General features: G+C 39.5%; 1 protein-coding gene across 3 annotated transcripts in view; it reads right to left on the bottom strand.

The window, feature by feature from the left end:
• fam184b (family with sequence similarity 184 member B) overlaps positions 1–20,456 on the bottom strand; it is a 40,351-nt gene that overhangs the window by 8,185 nt on the left and 11,710 nt on the right. Inside the window, exons 1-13 of one of the 3 annotated variants that reach the window (XM_088912498.1) lie at positions 11,953–11,997; positions 10,756–11,580; positions 9,823–9,958; positions 8,179–8,330; positions 7,398–7,601; positions 6,796–6,906; positions 4,759–4,899; positions 3,472–3,593; positions 3,194–3,343; positions 2,270–2,420; positions 1,581–1,766; positions 981–1,134; positions 371–501 (exon numbers count right to left, since the gene is read on the bottom strand). In XM_088912498.1, the coding sequence (XP_088768624.1) occupies positions 371–501; positions 981–1,134; positions 1,581–1,766; positions 2,270–2,420; positions 3,194–3,343; positions 3,472–3,593; positions 4,759–4,899; positions 6,796–6,906; positions 7,398–7,601; positions 8,179–8,330; positions 9,823–9,958; positions 10,756–11,490 (2,373 nt within the window). In that variant the 5' untranslated portion in view covers positions 11,491–11,580; positions 11,953–11,997. Of the gene's footprint in view, positions 1–370; positions 502–980; positions 1,135–1,580; positions 1,767–2,269; positions 2,421–3,193; positions 3,344–3,471; positions 3,594–4,758; positions 4,900–6,795; positions 6,907–7,397; positions 7,602–8,178; positions 8,331–9,822; positions 9,959–10,755; positions 11,581–11,952; positions 11,998–20,456 lie in introns of those variants that run through there. The other 2 variants (XM_088912480.1, XM_088912489.1) reach the window with 2 other exon arrangements.

Here is a 20,456-nt window from a genome sequence, read left to right as displayed (position 1 = left end):
CAATCCTGATGAGCAAGGGTGTAAGGGGGGGATAGAACCTGGATGTCATGCCAGCTCATTTGAGCGTAGATAGACGCAAACACAGACACACACTCACACCATGGCCAATTTTCACAGAAGCCAAATAATCGAGCTTTATGTCTTTGGACAAACCACGTGAACACAGGAGATCTTACAAACACAGCTAGAACCCCAGGAACTGAATCCCAGGGTACTAACTCCTGTGCAACCCACTGCCCTGTACTGTATCAGTGCATACCAAAAGCATTAAGGCTTGAGCAGTTTGCATGTTTTGGGTCAGAAGTGAAGCACTAGTCATGAGTTTGCTCACTTATCATGCAGCTCCATAATCCAGACTGGCCTCACTAACCTGCTGCAGAGCCATGAGCTCTGTGTGAGTCCTGAGCTCTGCCTGGAGCTCCTCAATCTGCTTCATGTGCCTCTGGGCCACCTGTTTGCACCAGCCTGCATGCTGCTGAGTCAGCTCTGCTTTCTGTCTTTCTGGATTACAGAAGACAGAAACACATATCACAAACACACGGAAACTTCTCAAATATTTAATTGCTAGGATGTCATATTATTGAAAGCACGAATTATTCTGTTACTGTCGTCTTTGCCAGGTTCTGCTTAAAGAGAAAATGATTTTTATGTTCCGGTTTGTGCACTGTAGAAGCTGAACAGGTTGTTTCATCAAACTTTATCAGCAATATTTCGACTTTTGCTTACATATCAGGATTTTAAAACAATAAACAGTTAACTATCATTTCACATTTTTAATCCCTGCTTTTGTCATAGGAGATTAAAACATTAAAATTATGTCTGCCGTTAAATATCACCTACTAGAGAAATTTCTCGAAAAAAAAGAAGGGCTTCTAAAGTAAATAAAAAAGAACTCATTTCTGCAGCTCAAAATAGTTCAGAATCAGAGGTTCGCTGCTGAGCCGATACTGAAATCCACATTGTTTGGGCTTTGCGGTTACCCAGGAGGGTTTTCTGCCGTTCCTGCTGCCTCTGCCGCTCGGCCTGCAGTTCAGCCTGGGCCGTCTCCTCCAGGGCCTGCAGGGCCAGCTGGTGAGAGTGCTTCTCAGCCCTGAGGGCCTCCTCGTACTGCCACCACAGACGCCCTTCCACCTCCTGAGCAAAACACACAAGCAGTCAGGATGAAATAACGCTATGGTACCAAGAAACATCTCACACGTTTCCACATTTTAAAAAAAAGCAGGAAAAAGCTCTTTCAGCAGTCCGGGCCCAAACCCTAATGAAGACAGGGCAGAGGCGTGATTTGAATTAATCACTTCCTTGGTTTATCTTGCCCAGCTGAGGAAGCAGCAAGCGTCACGACCAAGCCCTCGTAGTGAGGACTGAAGCAGGGAGGATGGAGTGGAGGGAAGACTGCGAATGGTGTAGATACTCACAAGTAGATACCCCACATTTGGGATCTTTACAGTATGCGGAGGAATGTGGAAATCGAGATTAATATTTTAGGCTCCTCCCAAACAGTAATTTAAAACTCTTATCAACTAGCTAATTTTAACAACTTGGCAAACTACATCATTGCTACATTATCGCAGTATTCTTACCTTTAGTTCATGGTTTTCTATATTTTTTTGCTTCCCCTGAGTGACAGATTCGAGCTGAGCTCGCAGGCTCTGGTTTATTCTCTTGGTTTCCTGAAGCTCCAGCTTCAGGTTTTCAACCTCTTTGGTGAGCTGGTCCGGTCCTTGATGACTGCCCTCTGTCCCAGATTTCAGCTTCTGTTCTTCAATCTTCATCACAAGAAGATAAGCAAAGGGAAAGATTTTCAGTTGGAAATGAGGAAACCTTAGTATTGCTTTGCATTACTGAATATGTTTTTGTTTCTGCAGTTCCAGTTTAAGGTCAATTGAACTGTAAACTACATTTTCCCCAAAAAGTATTGGGACAGCAAACTCAAATTTCTTTGCTTTACATTTGAGTAATTGAGATGAGATTAATATGAGATAAGCACAATATATACAGTACGTATATTTTATTTTAGCTGATTCCATGCATACATTTGATTACACCAAATGCAAACCAAAGGAAAAAAGTGAGAACAATGTGGAAATAAATTAATTTCTGTGAAGACAGAGCACTTTTAGTACACAAAGGATTGTAGGATTTATTGAACATGCATGTTGCTGAAGCTGTTGAAAAGGCTGGATGAGATCCTTAAATCAATTAGCTCTTAACTTAAAATGGGCCAAATGGCCTCCTATCGTTTGAAACCTTCAACCTTCTTATCTGGTACCTGTGACTGCAGGTCTTTCATTTTGTTTTGCCAGCTCGCCTCTAATTCCTTGATTTCTGCATCCTTGTCCTTCTGAAGCTGGGTCAGGGCAGTCAGATGCTCTTCTCTGTGGTCTGTTCTCGGGCACTCACACAGCCGGTCGTGCTCTTGCCTGAAAGAACATGACCCGGTTATCTGAAGACCTCCTCTCACTCGGAGATTGTCTAACCACATCAGAAACTTCAACAGAGCAGCAATCTGCTTACACATTATCTAAAAAACTCCAGATTTCATGGTGCACGGTTCTAAAGTAGAAATAACATGCACTATACCATTTCTCCCTCTTGTAATCTGCACGAGACTATGCTTTCTTTACAGCAATTCTATATTACTAACATGGGTGTGTCTTCAATTGCACCACTGTTTGAAGTTTGAAGCAGTTTTCTTATACTGGCTTTCTAAGATCAGTATAAAGTTATTCAAGGGTCTTTCCTGATTATCCTGCTTACCCTGACTAGAAAGATAGAAAACAATGTACATAGATTGAGCTGTAGCAGTAAACCTGTATATGCCTGTATATCAGGTGTGGTCCTGCCACAATTTGATCCTGCCTCCCTCCTGTGATGTCCAGGTGCAGCCTAAAATAACAGGCTCAGTGCAGAATAAGCCTTGTCATAAGTACAGTACATCCACCTTAAATTCAGATATAAGGTTTATGTCTTTACCATATATTTAAATACCAATTTAAATCATAAAATTGAACTTAAAAACATAAATGTGGACTAATTTAGGGCAGCACAGTGGCGCAGTGGTTAGCATGACTGCCTCCTGTCACTGAGGCCTAGCTTCATTTCTGTGATGCTGTCTGCGTGGAGTTTGTATGTTCTCCATGTGTTTGTATGTTCTCCTGGTGTTTTGGTTTCCTCACACAGTCCAAACACATACCTGTACGTTAATTGGCTTCTGGGAAAATGGTCTGAGTGTGTGCAAGTTTGTGTCTGTGCCTCCTGCACTGGACTGGCGTCCTGCCCAGGGTGTACCCTGCCTTGTGCCCTTTGCTTGCCTGGGTTGGCTCCGGCTCCCCTACCACCCTGACTTGGATAAAGTGGTTAGAAAATGAATGGATGGATTAAAGGATTAGATTAAATCCTTTCAATTAGATTTGCTGCACACTGACTTTATATGTCATTTTAGCACACTCGTTTTGTTTCCTGGCAAAGTACCTCATTTGTTCTTCATGACTTCGCTCCACCTGTCTTAAAATTTTCTCTTCAAGCTTTTCTTTTTCTTTTTTCAGTGCTGTGATATCTATGTGGTGTTTTTCTTCCTGCTGCTTGAGCTCCTCCTGAACAGCAGAATTTGATTAATATTAATGGGCACTCCCCTATTTTTGCTACACCATGCTATTTGCCAACAAACGGTATAAGTAGATTCTACAGAAAATGAACACACAGATTTAATTTCTAAATCCATTACGTTCAAGACATATGCATTAACCACTTTGTTGGTTTTAGAAACATTTAAGCAAGTCTATTGTGGTGAACTGTGTACAGTATTTGTCTCAGGTACAGTATAGTACATTACCTTTACTTTATCATTACCTGCACTTTCTCTATCCCCTTATTAAATGGAAATGCTTTTCTTGCATCATCCTGTTATTTCTTCAGCTTTCACTAACTGAATACGCTAATCTTATATAATTAGCTGCTCTGAGACACATATTAGTACATCTGACCTACCTCTGCAGAATTCCCTTGCAGAAATCCCCTAGCTACTGATGTGCCTGCTCATTTGTAATTCCAAAGCCTGAAGTACTGTTACTGTTCTTCAGCTGTGAGTTTGCTGTTTATTAATAAGAGATCTTTCGCTGAAACAGATTTTTTTTGCTTCCAGATAAGTGCAAGAGACAGAGCAAAAAAAATACCACAAGTAAACAATGGCAATGGTTTTAAAATCATAACAGCTTTTTAATAATTTTCTAATAATATCTACCTATTGTTTAGAATTTCTCATCAACCCTTTCAACACAAAAATATTTTTTTTGTTTTTAAAGGTACAACATGAGGGAGTATTATAAGACAAATTATTTGTAGGAGACCAGAATCACTGATGCAACCAGAAAAATGCATGGCAAATAAGACACATAAGTCCTTTTGTGCATTGTTCTGATAAGAAAATATATTGTTGAGCTAATATGATTTGAAAAACATAGATACAAGATACATAATGATATTTTTTAAGACTTGGGAACTGCAAGAGGAAAAAATGAAGAAAAAAAAACATCATGCACAACTAACTAGCTTATTAAAACAAGCTACCCAATCTGCCTGAAGGACAAATCTGCTCTAATGAGAATTTTCTTAATTCATTTGACTTTCAGTGTGTGAGAAATTGTCATATCGGCACATTTCAAGCAACGTTTCCCTCAACACAAAGGGTTTAGGTCCCAATGCACCACCAGAGCTCTTTTTTGCATTGGAGTGAACACGACTGCAGTGAAGCTGTTTTACCTTCAGTTTGGCGATGAGGAGCTTTGCCTGATGCAGCTCTCCCTTCCACCTCTCACTGTGGTCTGTGCAAGGAGCCTCTGGAGGTGCTGTTTGCTCAGTGCTGCACTCACTGCGTTGTATTAGAGACTTCAGCCTAGAGATCTAGATAATAACATCTTACATAAAACATTTACTCTTTATTTTTGTGTATTAGGGATCTTATAAAGGCAAATATTGATTACTAATAATATAATCAATTAGTGCTCCTTATGGAACAAGTAATAGGTTTATTCCATGCTGAAAAAAAGAAGAAAGAGAACACAACGTTTCGGCTGTGGAGCCTTCTCCACGGCCGAAACGTTGTGTTCTCTTTCTTCTTTTTTTCAGCATGGAATAAACCTATTACTTGTTCCTTTGCAGCCTACGCATGCTGACGCAGCTACCCACCTGAACTACTAGTGCTCCTTATGTTTAAGATGACCTGAGGCACTAGTATAGCTACAATTGCTAGACAGAGAGGTGTTGAGATATTTGCAACATTGAGTGAGATTATATCTAGTTAGCGAAGGATGTAAGTGACCAGATGGCAGATCAACATATCAGTCAGCTGCACTTTCTTCTCAATAGGATAATAAATAGTGTCAGTATGAGCTCGACAGATAGCCGGGCAAATGTGGGCCTGGGATTTCTCTAGACATTCATGAGCCTTGCCCATATCAACAAAGCTGCCTTGAAACTAACAGACAGCAAACATCAGAACAGAGAGAATACAGCAAGAGAAGGGACAAGACAGGAGCGATCAAGATGACGCCTGCAACTACTTTTCAGTTGCGATTTATATGTGTGCTATTGTACAGCACATTGAGCATCTGGAAAAACAGTCATAAAGGGGTGTTGTTGTATTATTGTCACAACCGTTGTTCAACGTTACCTCTGGATTCCTCCTTGATGAACTGATACCTACAGTATATGGCATTGGGCATTTGTCAATTCAATGTAAACTTTGAGAGGCGGCAAAGGTTGTCTCCTTTTTATTATCAGTATATATGACAGGCTCCTCTGTGGTGGACTATCAGGTTTATGAAAGCAGTCTCCCTGAGCCTTACAGAGACTCAGCTCTACTTCTGATAGCATTGGGATGGTCACAGTCAGCTCTCTAGTGGGAAAGGCTCATTGAAGGTAATGGGCTCAAGGTACTCCCTTCTATCATATTACCTTGCAAATATTATTTTTTATGTCTTGTGTGTCTTTGTAGTGTGTTTAATGCTTGTTTTTTAGCTGCTGCCTGTTTGTTTCATTACTACCAAATTGTTCACAAAATGCTTAAGAAGCCACATGACCTAGTTTGGTATTTCTTGAGCAGTGGGGCTAGTGTATGTCATTACTTCTTAGATGTTGCCATGAAACCTTGCTTTTGGAAACAATATATAAAACTTGCAATATACCAATTTTGTATTACATGTCACAACTCAAATCTAATAATTTTACAATGGTTGCTTTACAATGGTTTATTTCAGATCTACATTTATGTATTATTCTGATATGGAGTTATATAACTGCAAACATTTAATCACCCTACCCTAAGACCGTTACAGTTATATATCTATGTAAGGGGCAATGAAATGCAACAAATAGTCATTTGATATTTTAATGCCTCTCAATATATATAAATACATGCAGTATATAATATATACTGTATTTACTGTTCTATAGCCACATATTCAGAGGAAAATGAGATTTCTGATATTGGCACATTGTCAAGAAGGAACGGGAGAAATATGATGAGAGCTTTATAAGCTCCCACTCCTTCATCCACAAGAACACAGAAAAACGACCTTTTATTCAGGTTTTACTTTATCACTTGAAAATTCCCTGTTGCATCAATTACATTTTTATTCCTCAAAATGTATACTTAAAATGACTTGGATATACACACAAGAATATCTGCAATGAAGCACAGGGCTATAAGCTATATCTGACATTTGCTGGTGCTGGGAACTTGCTCCATACAGTGCTTGAGACTGAAACGCAATAAATGCCAGAGCTCTGAGGTATTACCTCACTGACAGATTTTTCCAATCTGCTGGAAATATCTTTCTTATCTTTTTCAAGCTTGTTTCTCTCACTCTCCATTTTCCTTTTCAGCTCTTCAACGTGAGTCTGGAGGTCCTGCAAGAGAACATGAAACTATGTTTAAATAGTCTTCACTATAGAATAGAATTCAGGTTGTGCCAATTTCTCGGTGTCACAGCCTCTTAAAAAAACAAAGACTTTCCATGTTACAGTAGCTCATTGCAAAGATGTTGCCCATCTTTCTGAATGGGGAGATCAAGATCTGTCTTTGATTACTATGAAGGACGTACGTGAGGTTGAATTTCAAATGACAATTGAAGAAACTAAGTACATACAGAAGTAAACAGCAAGTCTACAACTAAAAGGCATTGCACATTTTTCTTGTTAACACATTTTATAAACATATAACTGTGTTACATGACTAAAAATGGGTGAAGTAAAATCTAGAGTTAGTTAGAAGATGGAAACAAAGGATGGATCTATTTGACCTACAAATAAAATTATTAAAACACACAAAAATAAGAATAACAGTAAAAGTACAGTGACAGTACAATGCATTCTGCTGTGGTAATAGGGTATGTCCCCACCTTTTTAGCCTTTCTCTCATTTTCCATGGTAGTCTGGACTGACTTGAGCTCAGCAGTGTGTTTCTTCACCAGGTCCTCCAGTTTCTTCATGAGCTGCTCCTTCAAACGGGCTTTCTCCTCTTCCGTCTGCCTCCTGACCCTCCTCAGCTCTTCCGCGTGAGCCCTCTGCAGTTCCTGCTTCTGTGCAGAAAGGGCCTCCACGTGCTGCAAACCAAACACATTCGCGAACTCTCAAGGTTGCAGTGGACCTATTCCAATCAGATTCCAACGTACAAAAACAGGACTCTTGATTGTTGTACCACACACAAAAAAAAGAAAACAAGAGCACAGATAAAGAATTAACTTCAATTGTTCAATACTGGGGAAATTGTTTTGCCTGTGTTATGTAGTGCTGTTGAATGTCTAAATCAGGTCTAGCACTAGAATGGGGCATTGGAAAGGGGCTTCCCTGGAAATCTTTCAAAACCCCCACGATACTTTGGCACAAAAGGCAAGAAATACAAAGTGAAACCTTACTTCCCACCAAGTTTAACCCACTCCACATCCCCACAAAAGCAAAAAAAAACATTCAGGATCCCAACTCCTTGACCTAAAACTCCAATTCCTCTAGAAAGAAAAGGGCGTTGAGGGTGAGTGAGTGTTTTTGATAATGGCCTATAAATGATACCTTGGACACCCCATCAATAAAACCTGACACCTGCCTAAAATCTGACTGACGTGCTGACAGCCCCTGGAAGGACTTCCTGCCAGCCGATCCTCCCCCTTCCCTCTGCCTTCGAACCTGTTTCACGTGCTGGGCGTGATTGCTGGCCTTCCCGCCGTCCTGCTGCTCCAGCTCTTTGATGCGTTTCTGCAGCTGAAGAACCTGGCGTTTGAACTCATCTGCCTGTGCCGACGCCTTACTCTGGGACGAGCACTGGCTCAGCAGCTCCTCTGTTTAGTGAGGAAGTAAAGTGAATGTTACGCCAAACGGTCTTCGAATGCGGTAGAAAATAAAACAAGTGAAGCTGACCAAAGAGGTTGTTTCTAAAACTCTCCTGTTTGCATAATGATGAGCCAAATATTTAATGTACTCATAACTGTTAATAGCTTTTGAAATTACACGTAAGATGCAAATTGTCGTTTAAATAAATTGTAATCCTGAGCTACACTCTTATGAACTCTGATGAAGTGAAAAGACTTTATTTGAAGGTACACGGTGTGTATCACAAGTTGTAAGAAATGGTTCTCTTGCTTGGAGAAGGATTCAATTTGGTATCTACTGTATGCTGAATGTTCCAAGACTGACTGGAGCTTCAGATTCAGGAAATGGTGACAAGGTCTAACGCTTTTCAGCAGTAAATCTCAAACATTCATGTTTCCAACATGAGATCTTCTGCCTTCACTTCAAAACCTTACTTCACCCCTCTTTCAAACTTAATCAAGTTTGCATAGATTTAAATCTATGTATATGCCAATACAATGGCACTCTGGGTAAGGTGAAAACTGTTATGCTGATACATAGTAGTGTGAAAATCATTAGCAGAGCTAATTATCATTATTCATTAGTTAGAACAGAGTTACTAATATACTCATCATGTAACTTAAAGGGGAACTGCAGTCCCAGTTTCTCAGATGGTTTATTACATCTCGGTAACAAAACATTTTGAATTAAGCACAAAAATCACAAACTTTGTTAAAGTACCTTAAGTCACCACGTTGTTGCAAACTCACCCAAGTTACCCTGAATTGCAACATGATACAGCCCTTCCTGCTCAGTAGTCCCTGTAATGACTAATGTAATGTGATGTACGAGCAAATAAATACATTGTGTTAATAATAAATAAGTTGTGGAGCAGGCATTTCACCGCAGAAATGTTCTAACGTGATCTGCATACAGAGTTAACAAGTAAGTAGTATTGGTCTGCAAAGCCGTTCACCTCACCTGAAGTTTTGTTGCCTCGTTCTGAATCGCAGAGCATGGAGCTGCACATACCTGGAAATTTAGTCTATTTTGTGATGTAAATTGGAGGTTTTACAAGTGATTTGTATTGTGGTATGAAATGCACTCATCAATGCTGATGCTTTCTAACCCCAAAATAACTGTGGCAGTACCCCTTTAAGAAAAGTTCATATGAGAGGACATTCCTTTCTTCAATTCCTTAATTGGCAGGGATGTTATACAAGAGACCACTAATGAACATCAGCTGCAGAAAGGAGCTACACTGCTCACACGTGAACTTGCACATGTTGCTTTTTATAAGGTCAGGATCCAAATATCCTCAAAACTAAGCCTTCCCACCCATGACATTAACCTTGAGGCGTAGTTAAGGGCCTGACGTGACACTGAAATCTGCCTTATGAGGCTGGTAACAAAGGTATCAAGCTGAAAATCTGATGTTTTTTCTTGTATGGAACAACAATCCTGTTATAGTACTTCCTTTACCTGATTTGTTTAGTAATTCATTTTCCTGCAGAATAAGTCTCTCTTTGGCCACAGACATCTCCTCCTCTGATTTCTTCATGCTGGCCACAGCCTCAGCAACTTTGTGATGTGCTTCCTCTAGCTGCGTTTCCAAATCCTAATGATCGAGGGGCAAACAAGACATTGAGAGCTCTAAAAATGGTAATAGGTGGTAAATGGTACAAAATAATAATTGTTTTTTCAGAACATCTAATTTGTTGTACCTAATGATCATAAAACAGATTACAAAAGACAGGAGACCTTTCAACCTATCTATCCCATTTAGTAGTTAGTAGTTAATTGATTAGAGAATCTCAACCAGATGTTTTCTGAAAGAAGTCAGGATATAAGCTACACCAACATAGCTTGATAGCCTCTTCCATACTCCCACAACCCTTTGGGCAAGTCTTCAAAGAAGTATCTTTTAACATTTCGTAACACTTTTTCATCTGGCCTTATTCTAACCCTGAAACACCAAAGCACTGCAGGAAGTATCTCGGACATATTAATTGAAATCTTGTGAAAAAGTTATCTAAATTCTAACCTTCACAAATCCAAACTTCATACTGGATTTATTTTTCTTATATGTTTACGTTTTGTATTTCCTTTTATGTATTATTCTTTTTGATGTTATTAAGCCTATCGGCATTCAAGTAAATTCACATTTTCCTTTGCATATCAAACCTGAAGAAGGGCCCAGGTACTGTCAGAAAAAATAACTGAAGCACTAATGAAATACAAACATGCCACAAATCTGTATCAGCAATACCACGTAAAGGCAAGAATGCCAATTCTTACAATGAAAGTGCACTCATTATTAAAAGAAGCAGCTAACAATACAGACGTTATTTTATATTAAAGGAAAGTGTGAATCCGCACGCTCTAGTTCACACACATGTTCTGGCATAGTTCTACCTGTATCCTGTCCTGTAATTTCAGAGAATGCCTCCTGCATTCGTTTAGCTGCTGCCCTTTGGCTTCCAGCTCCCCCTCCGTCCTCTTCAGCTTTTGCTGCAGAGAAGCCTGCATGGCATTCCTGTGCTCCAGCTCCCTCTGTTGCCACTGTGTGAGCGTGTCTGTCAGCGACTGCTGCAGCGTTCTCTTCAGGGACTCCTGCTCCTCCTGGTGAGCAGCCTTCAAGCTGCTCACCTTCTGCTCAAACTCTTCGGCCAGCCTGAGCCTCTCAGCCCTGAGCCGCTCCAGCTCCTCTCTCAGGGCTCTTGTCCTGGTCTGACACATCTCCTCCAAGCGGCTCCTCTCCCCCATGCTGTTTCGACGTAGCTCCCGGCACTCATCCTGCAGGCTCTGGGATTCCTGGTTGGTCCTCTCCAGTTCGGCCTGGGCCTTCTCCTTCTCCTGTTCCAGCTGCTCCTTTAGTCCAGCGAGAGCCTGGAGTTTGCCTTCGAAGTCCTTCTTCAGGTCCACCATCTCCGTGGAGAGGGCCATGATGCGCTCGGTGTGCTCGGTCTGGGCCTTCAGCTCCCGTTCTTCAGTCTGTCGGCGGTATGTCTCAAAGTCAGTAAGCACCTCGGCCTTCAGCCTTTCGTACTGCTCCAGGGTCTCCTCCATGGCCTGCAGGCGCTGGTGCAGGTCCGTCTCCTCCTCTCCCCGGCTTTTGTACTTCAGGATCTTCTCCTGAGTCTCCTCCATGATCTGCCGGATCTCTTCCTGGTGCGCCTCCTTCAGAGCCTGAAGCGAGGAGTCGTGCTCGTCGCATTTGGTGTTCAGGGCATAAATCACCTGAAAAACAACAAGAACAGCTTTGTCGTATTTCCTGTCAACAATGCTGCTGGTATGCTCGTGGATACTTTCTTCAAAAAGTATTCTTCACCCTGCAGCTCACAACCAGCAACCAACTGAAGCTCAGCAAGTGTGAGCCTGGTCAGTAGCTGAATGGGAGGCTCCTGGGAAAAGCTAAGGTTGCTGCTGGAAGTTGTGTTAGTGGGGCCAGCAGGGGGCGCTCACCTTGTGGTCTGTGTGGGTCCTAATGCCCCAGTATAGTTGATGGGGACACTATACTATTAAAAGCGCTGTCCTTTGTCATGTAAAACTGAGATCCTGACTCCATGGTCATTAAAAATCCCACGGCGTTTCTCAAAAAGAGGCCCTTACCAATCATGACCTCCTAATAATCCCCATCTCTGAACTGGCTTCATCACTGTTCTCCTCCCCACTGAGAGCTGGTGTGTGGTGAGCGTACTGGTGCACTGTCGCATCATCAAGGTGGATGCTGAACATTGGTGGTGGTGGAGGGGAGTCCCCATTACCTGTAAAGCGCTTTGAGTGGAGTGTCCAGAAAAGCACCTTATAAGTGTAAGCAATTATTATTATTATTTAAAAATATTGCTAAACTCATAAATCACATCTAAAATTAAGTAGAAACATGACCATTCGCTATCACCAAGCTGCTTATTCCTGGTAAGGGTCTAGACCACCTGAAGCACATTCCAGAAGCAGTGGACACAAGATGGCACTGCACCTGGACAGGATGCCAGGGTGTCACAAGGCATGCACATGGACACAAGCACGCTCACGGACAATTTAGAAACAGTTGTCTTCCTAGCCAACATGTCTTTGGAAGGTGGAGGGAAACTGCAGCACCCAGTGAAAACCCTCACAAAAACACCACACAGAAGGCGTCCCAGTTCAGCATTCAGGAATGCGAGGAAGCAGTTCTCAAATAAGATAGTACACAAACCAGCCAATTAGCTGATTTAGTTGGTTTGGTTTTAGAAGGTAACTGATTGCACAGTTTCTACCAGCTGTCTCTCAAAAGAAGCGATATTATAGACTATGGCCATATAGCTGGAGAGCTTGTTTCAAGTCTTCTGCTAAACACTAAATTATTAATAGTTTCCACCCTGAATTTTATTAATTTAAGAAGAATGCGTATGACAAATGAATGGATTGTAATTTCCATTAAACACACAAAGTTATATTGCAGCTATGAGATGAAGAGAAACCATTGCAGCTAAAATTTAATAACAATGAAATTCAATTTATGATGAAGAAGTTGTAACTACTGTGTAAAACTTCCCATAGATACAAGTGGTTCTCATCAGTGAATGGGGCCCTTTGTATGCCAAGCACATCACACTCAGGGAGATCGGAATGATCAATAACTACTTTAATGGGTGAATAACTTCTCCATTAATCAATTATTTAGTTGATTAAAGCAAGAATCCATATTACAAGAAGCTAAAGAAACTGTATAATAGAGTTTGAGGAACAGAGAAATACTGTATGCTCAGGATGACTTGAAAATGGAGCACTAAATACTTAAAGTCTTCAAAAAGACTAGCACAAACTGCAATACAACATGTTTACTGGAAGACAGCTGTACTAGTTTACATACTGTGAGTGACACTACAAAGGATAAATGCATGGTGCACTAACTGCTGAAAGATATTTTAAAGATTGTACAGATTTTATCCTTCAATAGACAACAATAATGCATAAAAGTTAATGTCTGGTGCCATATGGACCCTCAAATTGCTTAAAGAGAATATTTATTCTGCTGCAAAGAAAAAGGATTTCATGAATTAGAAAATGATAGGAGATGCAAAGGAAATGATGTAGAAATAATAGTTCAGAAACAAGGAAAAGTTCAGAAACAAGGAAAATGCTAAATAAATTCACCACAAGCTTTTGCCTCATATTCAGATAAAGATTTGGTAATGCTGCTAATTAATTTATTTTACACAGTTCAAAATGTGAGTTATTTAGTCAATTACAGTATGTTACACAAGTTAGTAAGTGAACTAAAAACCTGCAAGTGAACAAAGCCTGGACTTTTTGGCTGGGATTATTAATCACCCACAAATATTTTTCATCATAAACATATCTTAAAAGCAGAGATAAAACAAAACTATAATAGTATTGTGCATAAGATGCAAGCCCATCACTTATTTAGAGTGAAAGGTGATCTGAGAGTAATATGCAGGCTCTCACAGGTACGCTGTACCATTTATGACCTCTCACACACACACTGTACCATAACAGTCAGTTAAAACTAGACGATCACTGGCCCTCTCAGATCCGCAAAGTGAAAGCAAACCTGCTACTCTAAAATCAAAAACATGTGCAGATGCAGCCAAGGAGTTTTTTCGTGTCAGCATCTCTCATTTTTAGTGACATGTTTTAAATGTGGGGTTTTAAAGCTGGAGCTGTTATCACTCGACAAGACATCACATGCTATTATAAGCCTGATCACTGACATCTCACTTACTGTATCTCCCAGACATTCTGTCATTCTGGAAGTCGCCCTTCTGTCTGTGACAAATTGCCAAGACAGTTGTGCCAGACATACCTAATGTGTTTCACACACAAGCAAGTTCACCACCAGTGTGAGTAGTGTGAATGCAGTTCCACTTTATTGCTCAAGATCCAATCAGTCGTGGACGTTGTGCTGAAACCAACAATAATAACACCTTATTTTTATTTACTGAATATAATCCTCATGCTTTGATGTTAAAGCATGCTAAACAATTAAAATGTATACTGTGATTAGCTCTCAACACAACTGATAAAAAAATAAGTAACACATTGTGCACAGAACATATGTACCCATAATTTAATGGTAGAATTAGCCATGTTTTTTTTATATTTGCAACCATGTTTGCAATTTTATTGACAGAACAATAATTCCATGAACTGGAACATAAATACCCCTGGTGATTTAAAACATTCTTCAAATAATCATAACATTTCACTCACCTTTCTTCTAAAATACCCCTTCAGTATTACAATACATGATACTTTATATGTCAAACTACATTGAATGAGCTGTATCGATTGAATTTAAAAAAGTTTTCTTTTTATAGAGTGTAAATCAAGAGTGATGATTTAGAAATAGAAGAACACTAAGAGATATGTACCATACTGTGGACTTCAAAAGGACAAAACTGAGCAAACACTTGGCAGATGAAAGAGTGAAGTAGTATAGTGCAGATTATTGCCTATAGGTAAACTTTAATATATAAATATAAGATGGACATCACAGAGCTTCAAGAAAGGTCTTTATGCTGACACATCATTTACAGTACATCCTCATTTATGTTTTCTAGACAGTTTGGGGAAGTAATAAAAAGGCAATCAGAATATTAAGATATATAGTGAAAAATGTAGACTTTAAATCAAGCACAGTAAAATTGTACAGTGCACTAGTAAAATTTGAATTAGAATGTGAGTAATTTTGGTCACTACATTACATATGAAGATTTTGTTTCTGCACAATCACCCCAGAGAACATCAACTAGATACATTCTTGAGCTGACAGGATCAAAAAACTCAACATTTTTGTTTTATACAAAGAAGGCTACAAGGGAATTTCAAGTAATCAAAATTCTCAAACAACCAAATCAACCCAGCTGACTTAATCAGGATCAGCAGTAAAAATTAAACATATGACACAAGAGGAATCTATACAAGCAGGAGGTACTTTTCTATACACAGGGTATCCTGGCTTTTTTTAACACACAGTTGGATGAGATCAATTAACTACTAATGTATAACTAATGCATATAAGAGCTAGCTTAGTTGAATGGATGCCTTTTGTTTTTAACCTTTCTTACATGCAGTCATTGCCAAATTTTCACTGTTTATCCTTCAAACAACTTGTGTCTTTTGAAGAGATTACAGAGGGGAGCTTCAGCATCCAAGCTTCAAAGGAACAAGCAGAGGTTAATTCAACACTGAAGAAAAGAATGAATGAAGTTGTCTTCAGCTGTGTGGGAGAATGGGAATATAACACTGAAAAGATATACAGTTGTCTGTATGGGTCCTAATACCCCAATATAGTGACGGGGACACTATACTGTAAAAAGGCACCGTCCTTCGGATGAGACGAAAAACCGATGTCCTGACTCTCTGTGGTCATTAAAAATGCCAGGGTGTTTCTTGAAAAGAATAGGGGTGTTACCCTGGTGTCCTAGCAAAATTTTCCATTGCCCTGTACCAATCATGGTCTAATAATCTTCATCTATGAATTGACTTCATCACTGGAGGAGGGGAGTCCCCATTACCTGTAAAGTGTTTTGATGGAGTGTCCAGAACGCTGCTATATAAGTGTAAGGAATTATTATTATTAAAGTGTGTCCAAAGTCACCATGTGGTGGCAATGCGTGCAGATAGTAAACTATCCTAGTTTAAGGATAATTTTGACTTCTGATATCTTTCTGAAGTAGGACTATTTGAATCTCCATAAAAAAACACAGACAAAGAGGTCAGTGTAACCAGGGACAGGAGACGTAAAATGGGGGAAATATCTATTTCTACAAGAACTACAGAACTTTTCTTAAGGTCTAATAACTTATAATAACTTATACTGATTAAACCAGTTTTCACTTTCCTTTTTTTCTTTTTGTGGTTAGTGCTATTGTTGCCATGTGTAACTGTATCTTTCAGAGTATTTAAGGCTGCAAAATTCTTTGCATATTTGAGCATGTGTAATATTTGGCAAACTTCCACAGAATGTAAGATTACTTCAGGGAGTGACCTGGGATTCACCACAGGAGAATTTTCATTCTCCTTGCTGATCTGAACTGTAAGTGGATTTTAAAAAGATTATGTGGTCACATTAAGTGTCTTTCCCCTTACTTATTACTATTACACATAATCTTCACACCATTTTCTGCTTTTTACATTATAAAAATATTATATGATCTAAAACCTAAATAAAATGTCAAATAAGCTGATCTCAAATAGTCAGCTATAATAAATGTAAATTTTTACAAGCACATTCATCTTTCTGCTTTTAGGGTATTTTATTCAGAAACTAAGTAGCATAATCTTAAGGAAGGAGCTTATACCACGAACTCTTATTCTATCCAGTACCTATCTTTAAATTTCATGACTCACATTCTGCATGCTAATGAATTTAGACTGCTGTCCTGAAAATTGCTGTCCATCACATATCTCCAACTAAACTGACAGAGCTTGATAAAGTTGGCAAAGACGAATGGGTGTAAATTTCTCCATCCTCTGCTCAAAGGTGTAAAAATGTTGTAAAATTTGGACAGAAACTTATCCAAATAGACCTGCAGTTGTAAGTGCTTCCAAAAGTGCTTTAACTAAGTATTAAATCAGCAGGGTGAATAATATGCAATAAAGTTAGATTTTTCTTTGCTTTCTGTAGTGGCAATTTCTTTCATCAATAAAATGATTGGTTTGAACACTGAGGTTTTGATACAAAAATATTCATTTAGTAAAAGGCGTAAATAATTTGTAATTAAACAAAATGGGGCATTAATGGAAGAGGAAGTATATTTTTGTTAGTAATAAAACAGCTACTAAGAGAAGGCAAAATTAATCTTTGTCCTTCACTTGTTGGCTTTTTGGTGCAAGAATCAAGTCTTTACGAGAGTCATAAGCAAATGGGAAAAAGTATATAAGAAAGGTTACAAAAGACAGGGGGGCTTTCAGCCGATCAAAGCCTGTTGGGTCGGTAGTAGCTACAGTAATTGATCCAAGGATCTCATCCATCTGTCACGGATGTCGGAAGGGACGAACCATGGAGAGGCAGGAGAGCGGAAAAAGACCCATTTGCGTAGCGGCGGAATGGGGGATTAGCCTAGGCTCAGCAGTTCAGGAGTCGTATAGAAACCAATGCCCTCAGGCAGCGGACATGGTGCAACCTGGATGCTAGGCGGGTCTCAGGACATCCGAACGTCAATGCTGAGCGAAGGTGAATCAGTGACCCGGAAATATATAGCCCCAGAGAGAGAGACACTGGAAGGACAGCAAATTACAGGAAACTAGGGACAGGACAGAGTAGGAGCGCCCTCTGGCTGCAGAGGGCGTGACACCATCTGTTTCTGGAAAAACCCAGGGTATCAGCTTCAACAACATATCTGCCTCTTGTTCCCATTTAAATACCCTTCCACAGTTTCCACTCATTTCCTTTGGCTCATGTTTCACTTTTGAATCATAAGATGTCCACATGGTTGATTTAGTCAAGGCCTTGACAACTTTTGACAACTTGAACCAGGTCCACTTGTTGTCTTATCTGTTCAAGAATGAAAAGAGTCACCACATGGGTGGATAGTTGGCTTCAAGCAGTCAGACCTCTCAGTGGCTACAATTTTACATTTTTCATTCTTGAACTTCCCACACTTAGTACAGCCCAGTTAATGTGGAAAGTGAACAGCAAGGTTTGATTGTCAAATGAACCAAACTGTGAACACCTAAAAATGTCAGTTTGCTTAATACTGCATACATTAATATGAACAAAGAGGGAGGGTTATAGATTTGCCATATGAAATGAGCTGTGTGTAGACGAGCTCCAGGAAGGCATTTTTTTACTATAAAACAAGTATAAAATACTACTTCTGATTTTCTCAAAGGATGAAAAAGAAAGGGTTTATACAGTATATAGGTACAAGTAGTGCAGGTACTTTAAACGTAAAATTCTACATGTGAAATCAGAAGCCCATCTTTGGCTGCGATTACTGAGAAATGTCTATATTGTAACAAATGTCTAGACCTAGACATACCTAGACACACTACTCCTAAAAAATAACTTGATTATTAGAGTATAAAAACAGCCCTGAGGAAACACAATAACAAATCAAGAAAACAACTCCCTCAATGGACATTAGTGCATTGCTTCAAAGCAAACAAACCAAACTGAGGTCTTTTAAACCGAGGCCACTTTGAATGAAACTCCATTTGCATCTTCTGGTTCTGCCAACTGTGTTGGCTCCCCTCGCATTGAAAACAATCAGGTTTTATTAACTTGTCTGTACATGACAGACATTTTAGTCCCGAGTTTATTCCAGTCACTTTTCTTTGGAACTCCACGCAGAGCAACAGAACTCTGTTATGACCAAAACCAGACAACTTTCAAAATAATTGGATATTGAATTTCACACTGTCAACAACAGTATACAGTGCATGCAAATATTCTGTTGGCCTTTTACATTTCTTTCTTAAATTATTACAATTTGTTATAAAATTATCTTTTGGCAGACTCCATAATCCAAAGTAACGTAAATGCAGTTGCATTAATGTGTCACTATAAATTTACAGGTAACTGTGAATTAAGAATGAATTCTAACCAGGGGCATGATACAGCATAAACCTAATACAATGGGATATGCATCAAGCTAAAATCGAAGGTGCATTTTAAAAACTGGCAACGAGTGGGTTGCAGGGTTAGAACATAGTGAATGTGAAATGAAATAAGTAAATTAAGGAAAATAATAATAGCATACAGCAGAACAAAGAAAGGTGCTTGTGAGGTTCTTCTGCTGTTGGCAGTGTCAAGTGGTAAAATGCCAGGGAAAACTGGAGATTATAATTTAGGAGCTTCCCCTACAGTTTTAATGGAGAACCTTTGGAATTTTCAAAAGCAGATTGTTTCGCCAGAGGACTTTAAGATATGATGGAACAAGTAATAGGTTTATTCCATACTGAAAAGAGAAAAAAGAAAACACAACATTTCAGAGCCTTCTTCAGGTGTGAGCAGCCTACACATGCTGACGCAGCTATCCACCTGAATTACTTTAAGATATGATACTGAGTTGATATGGTACAGTAATTTAGGACCTGACAGGACCTGGGTTCATTCTTGAGCTGAACTAAGTGCGTTCTAAACTTACAGACAACTGAAAGGCGGGAATTACCTTTTTAGAAATAGCCATTGTGCCATATGTGGAAATATTATGTATAGGTTCTAATGCATATTCAATGATTAGTTCTAAAAACCCATTCATGGCAGCAATAGAGAGGGACCAGAGCCGTACCCAGACTTTAAAACCTTCCCGGAAAACGGCTTGGATTCAGAGCACTATGGGAGGGACACCTTGTGTGTGTCTTCCTGGGTACTCTCCGGAAAATGAACCTACACAGAATTTCTTGCACTCTCTACAGTAAGAAGCAGACCACAGGATAATTTCAACCAGCAGGCAAGCAGAGTGTGAAGAGAGAGGATAAAAAAGGACAAGGGGGTAATTAATGTATTAGAGACAGCATGAAGAAGAGTGATGGAGAATGTCACTGACAAGGAAGAGAATCATAGAGTGGACAGCAGCAGAAATGGTAGCCAGTGAAGAGCACAAATTAGAGCACGTGGAGTTAATAAGAGGTGAGTCGCAGGGTTATGCAGAGGACCAGCTGGGAGCTTTGTCTTGCATGGTTCAATCCACCATGAGTGAAGCAGAATTAAGATAAGACATATAGTGCTCTTTTTTTTTCTCACAGAGACACAACTTCAGGGAATAAGGGAAAGAGCCTGAAGGAATCAAGGGAAATGGTGACAGAAATGTCAGTACAGTAAGTAGGGGAGGAAGAAGCAAGGGTATACAGTAGGACATGTTTGAAAAGGGTGATTTTGAGGAGATACAAGCTCGATCGCCTGTTTTTTCTATCACTGATTTTTTGCTTTACATCTCAAGTCAAAAAGAAGTCTTTGCAGAAACCCGTTTTGCTGAGATAACAACTAAGCCTGACAAACTTGTCTTTGAACAGACAGGACAGCAAAATTCATTTATACTACGTACAAAATGACAAAAATAAGATGTATTATTTTTTTAAATTATCTTTAACTAATTTGTTTTGAACAAGTCCTACTGAGGGTGCAATCGTAGTTATTACTATGTTACCTCTAACTGGATGGG

Source organism: Atractosteus spatula, chromosome 1 (assembly GCF_055471065.1).
Source record: "Atractosteus spatula isolate fAtrSpa1 chromosome 1, fAtrSpa1.hap1, whole genome shotgun sequence".
Classification (NCBI taxonomy): Eukaryota; Metazoa; Chordata; class Actinopteri; order Semionotiformes; family Lepisosteidae; genus Atractosteus; species Atractosteus spatula.
This window is presented reverse-complemented; position numbering and strand designations above follow the sequence as displayed.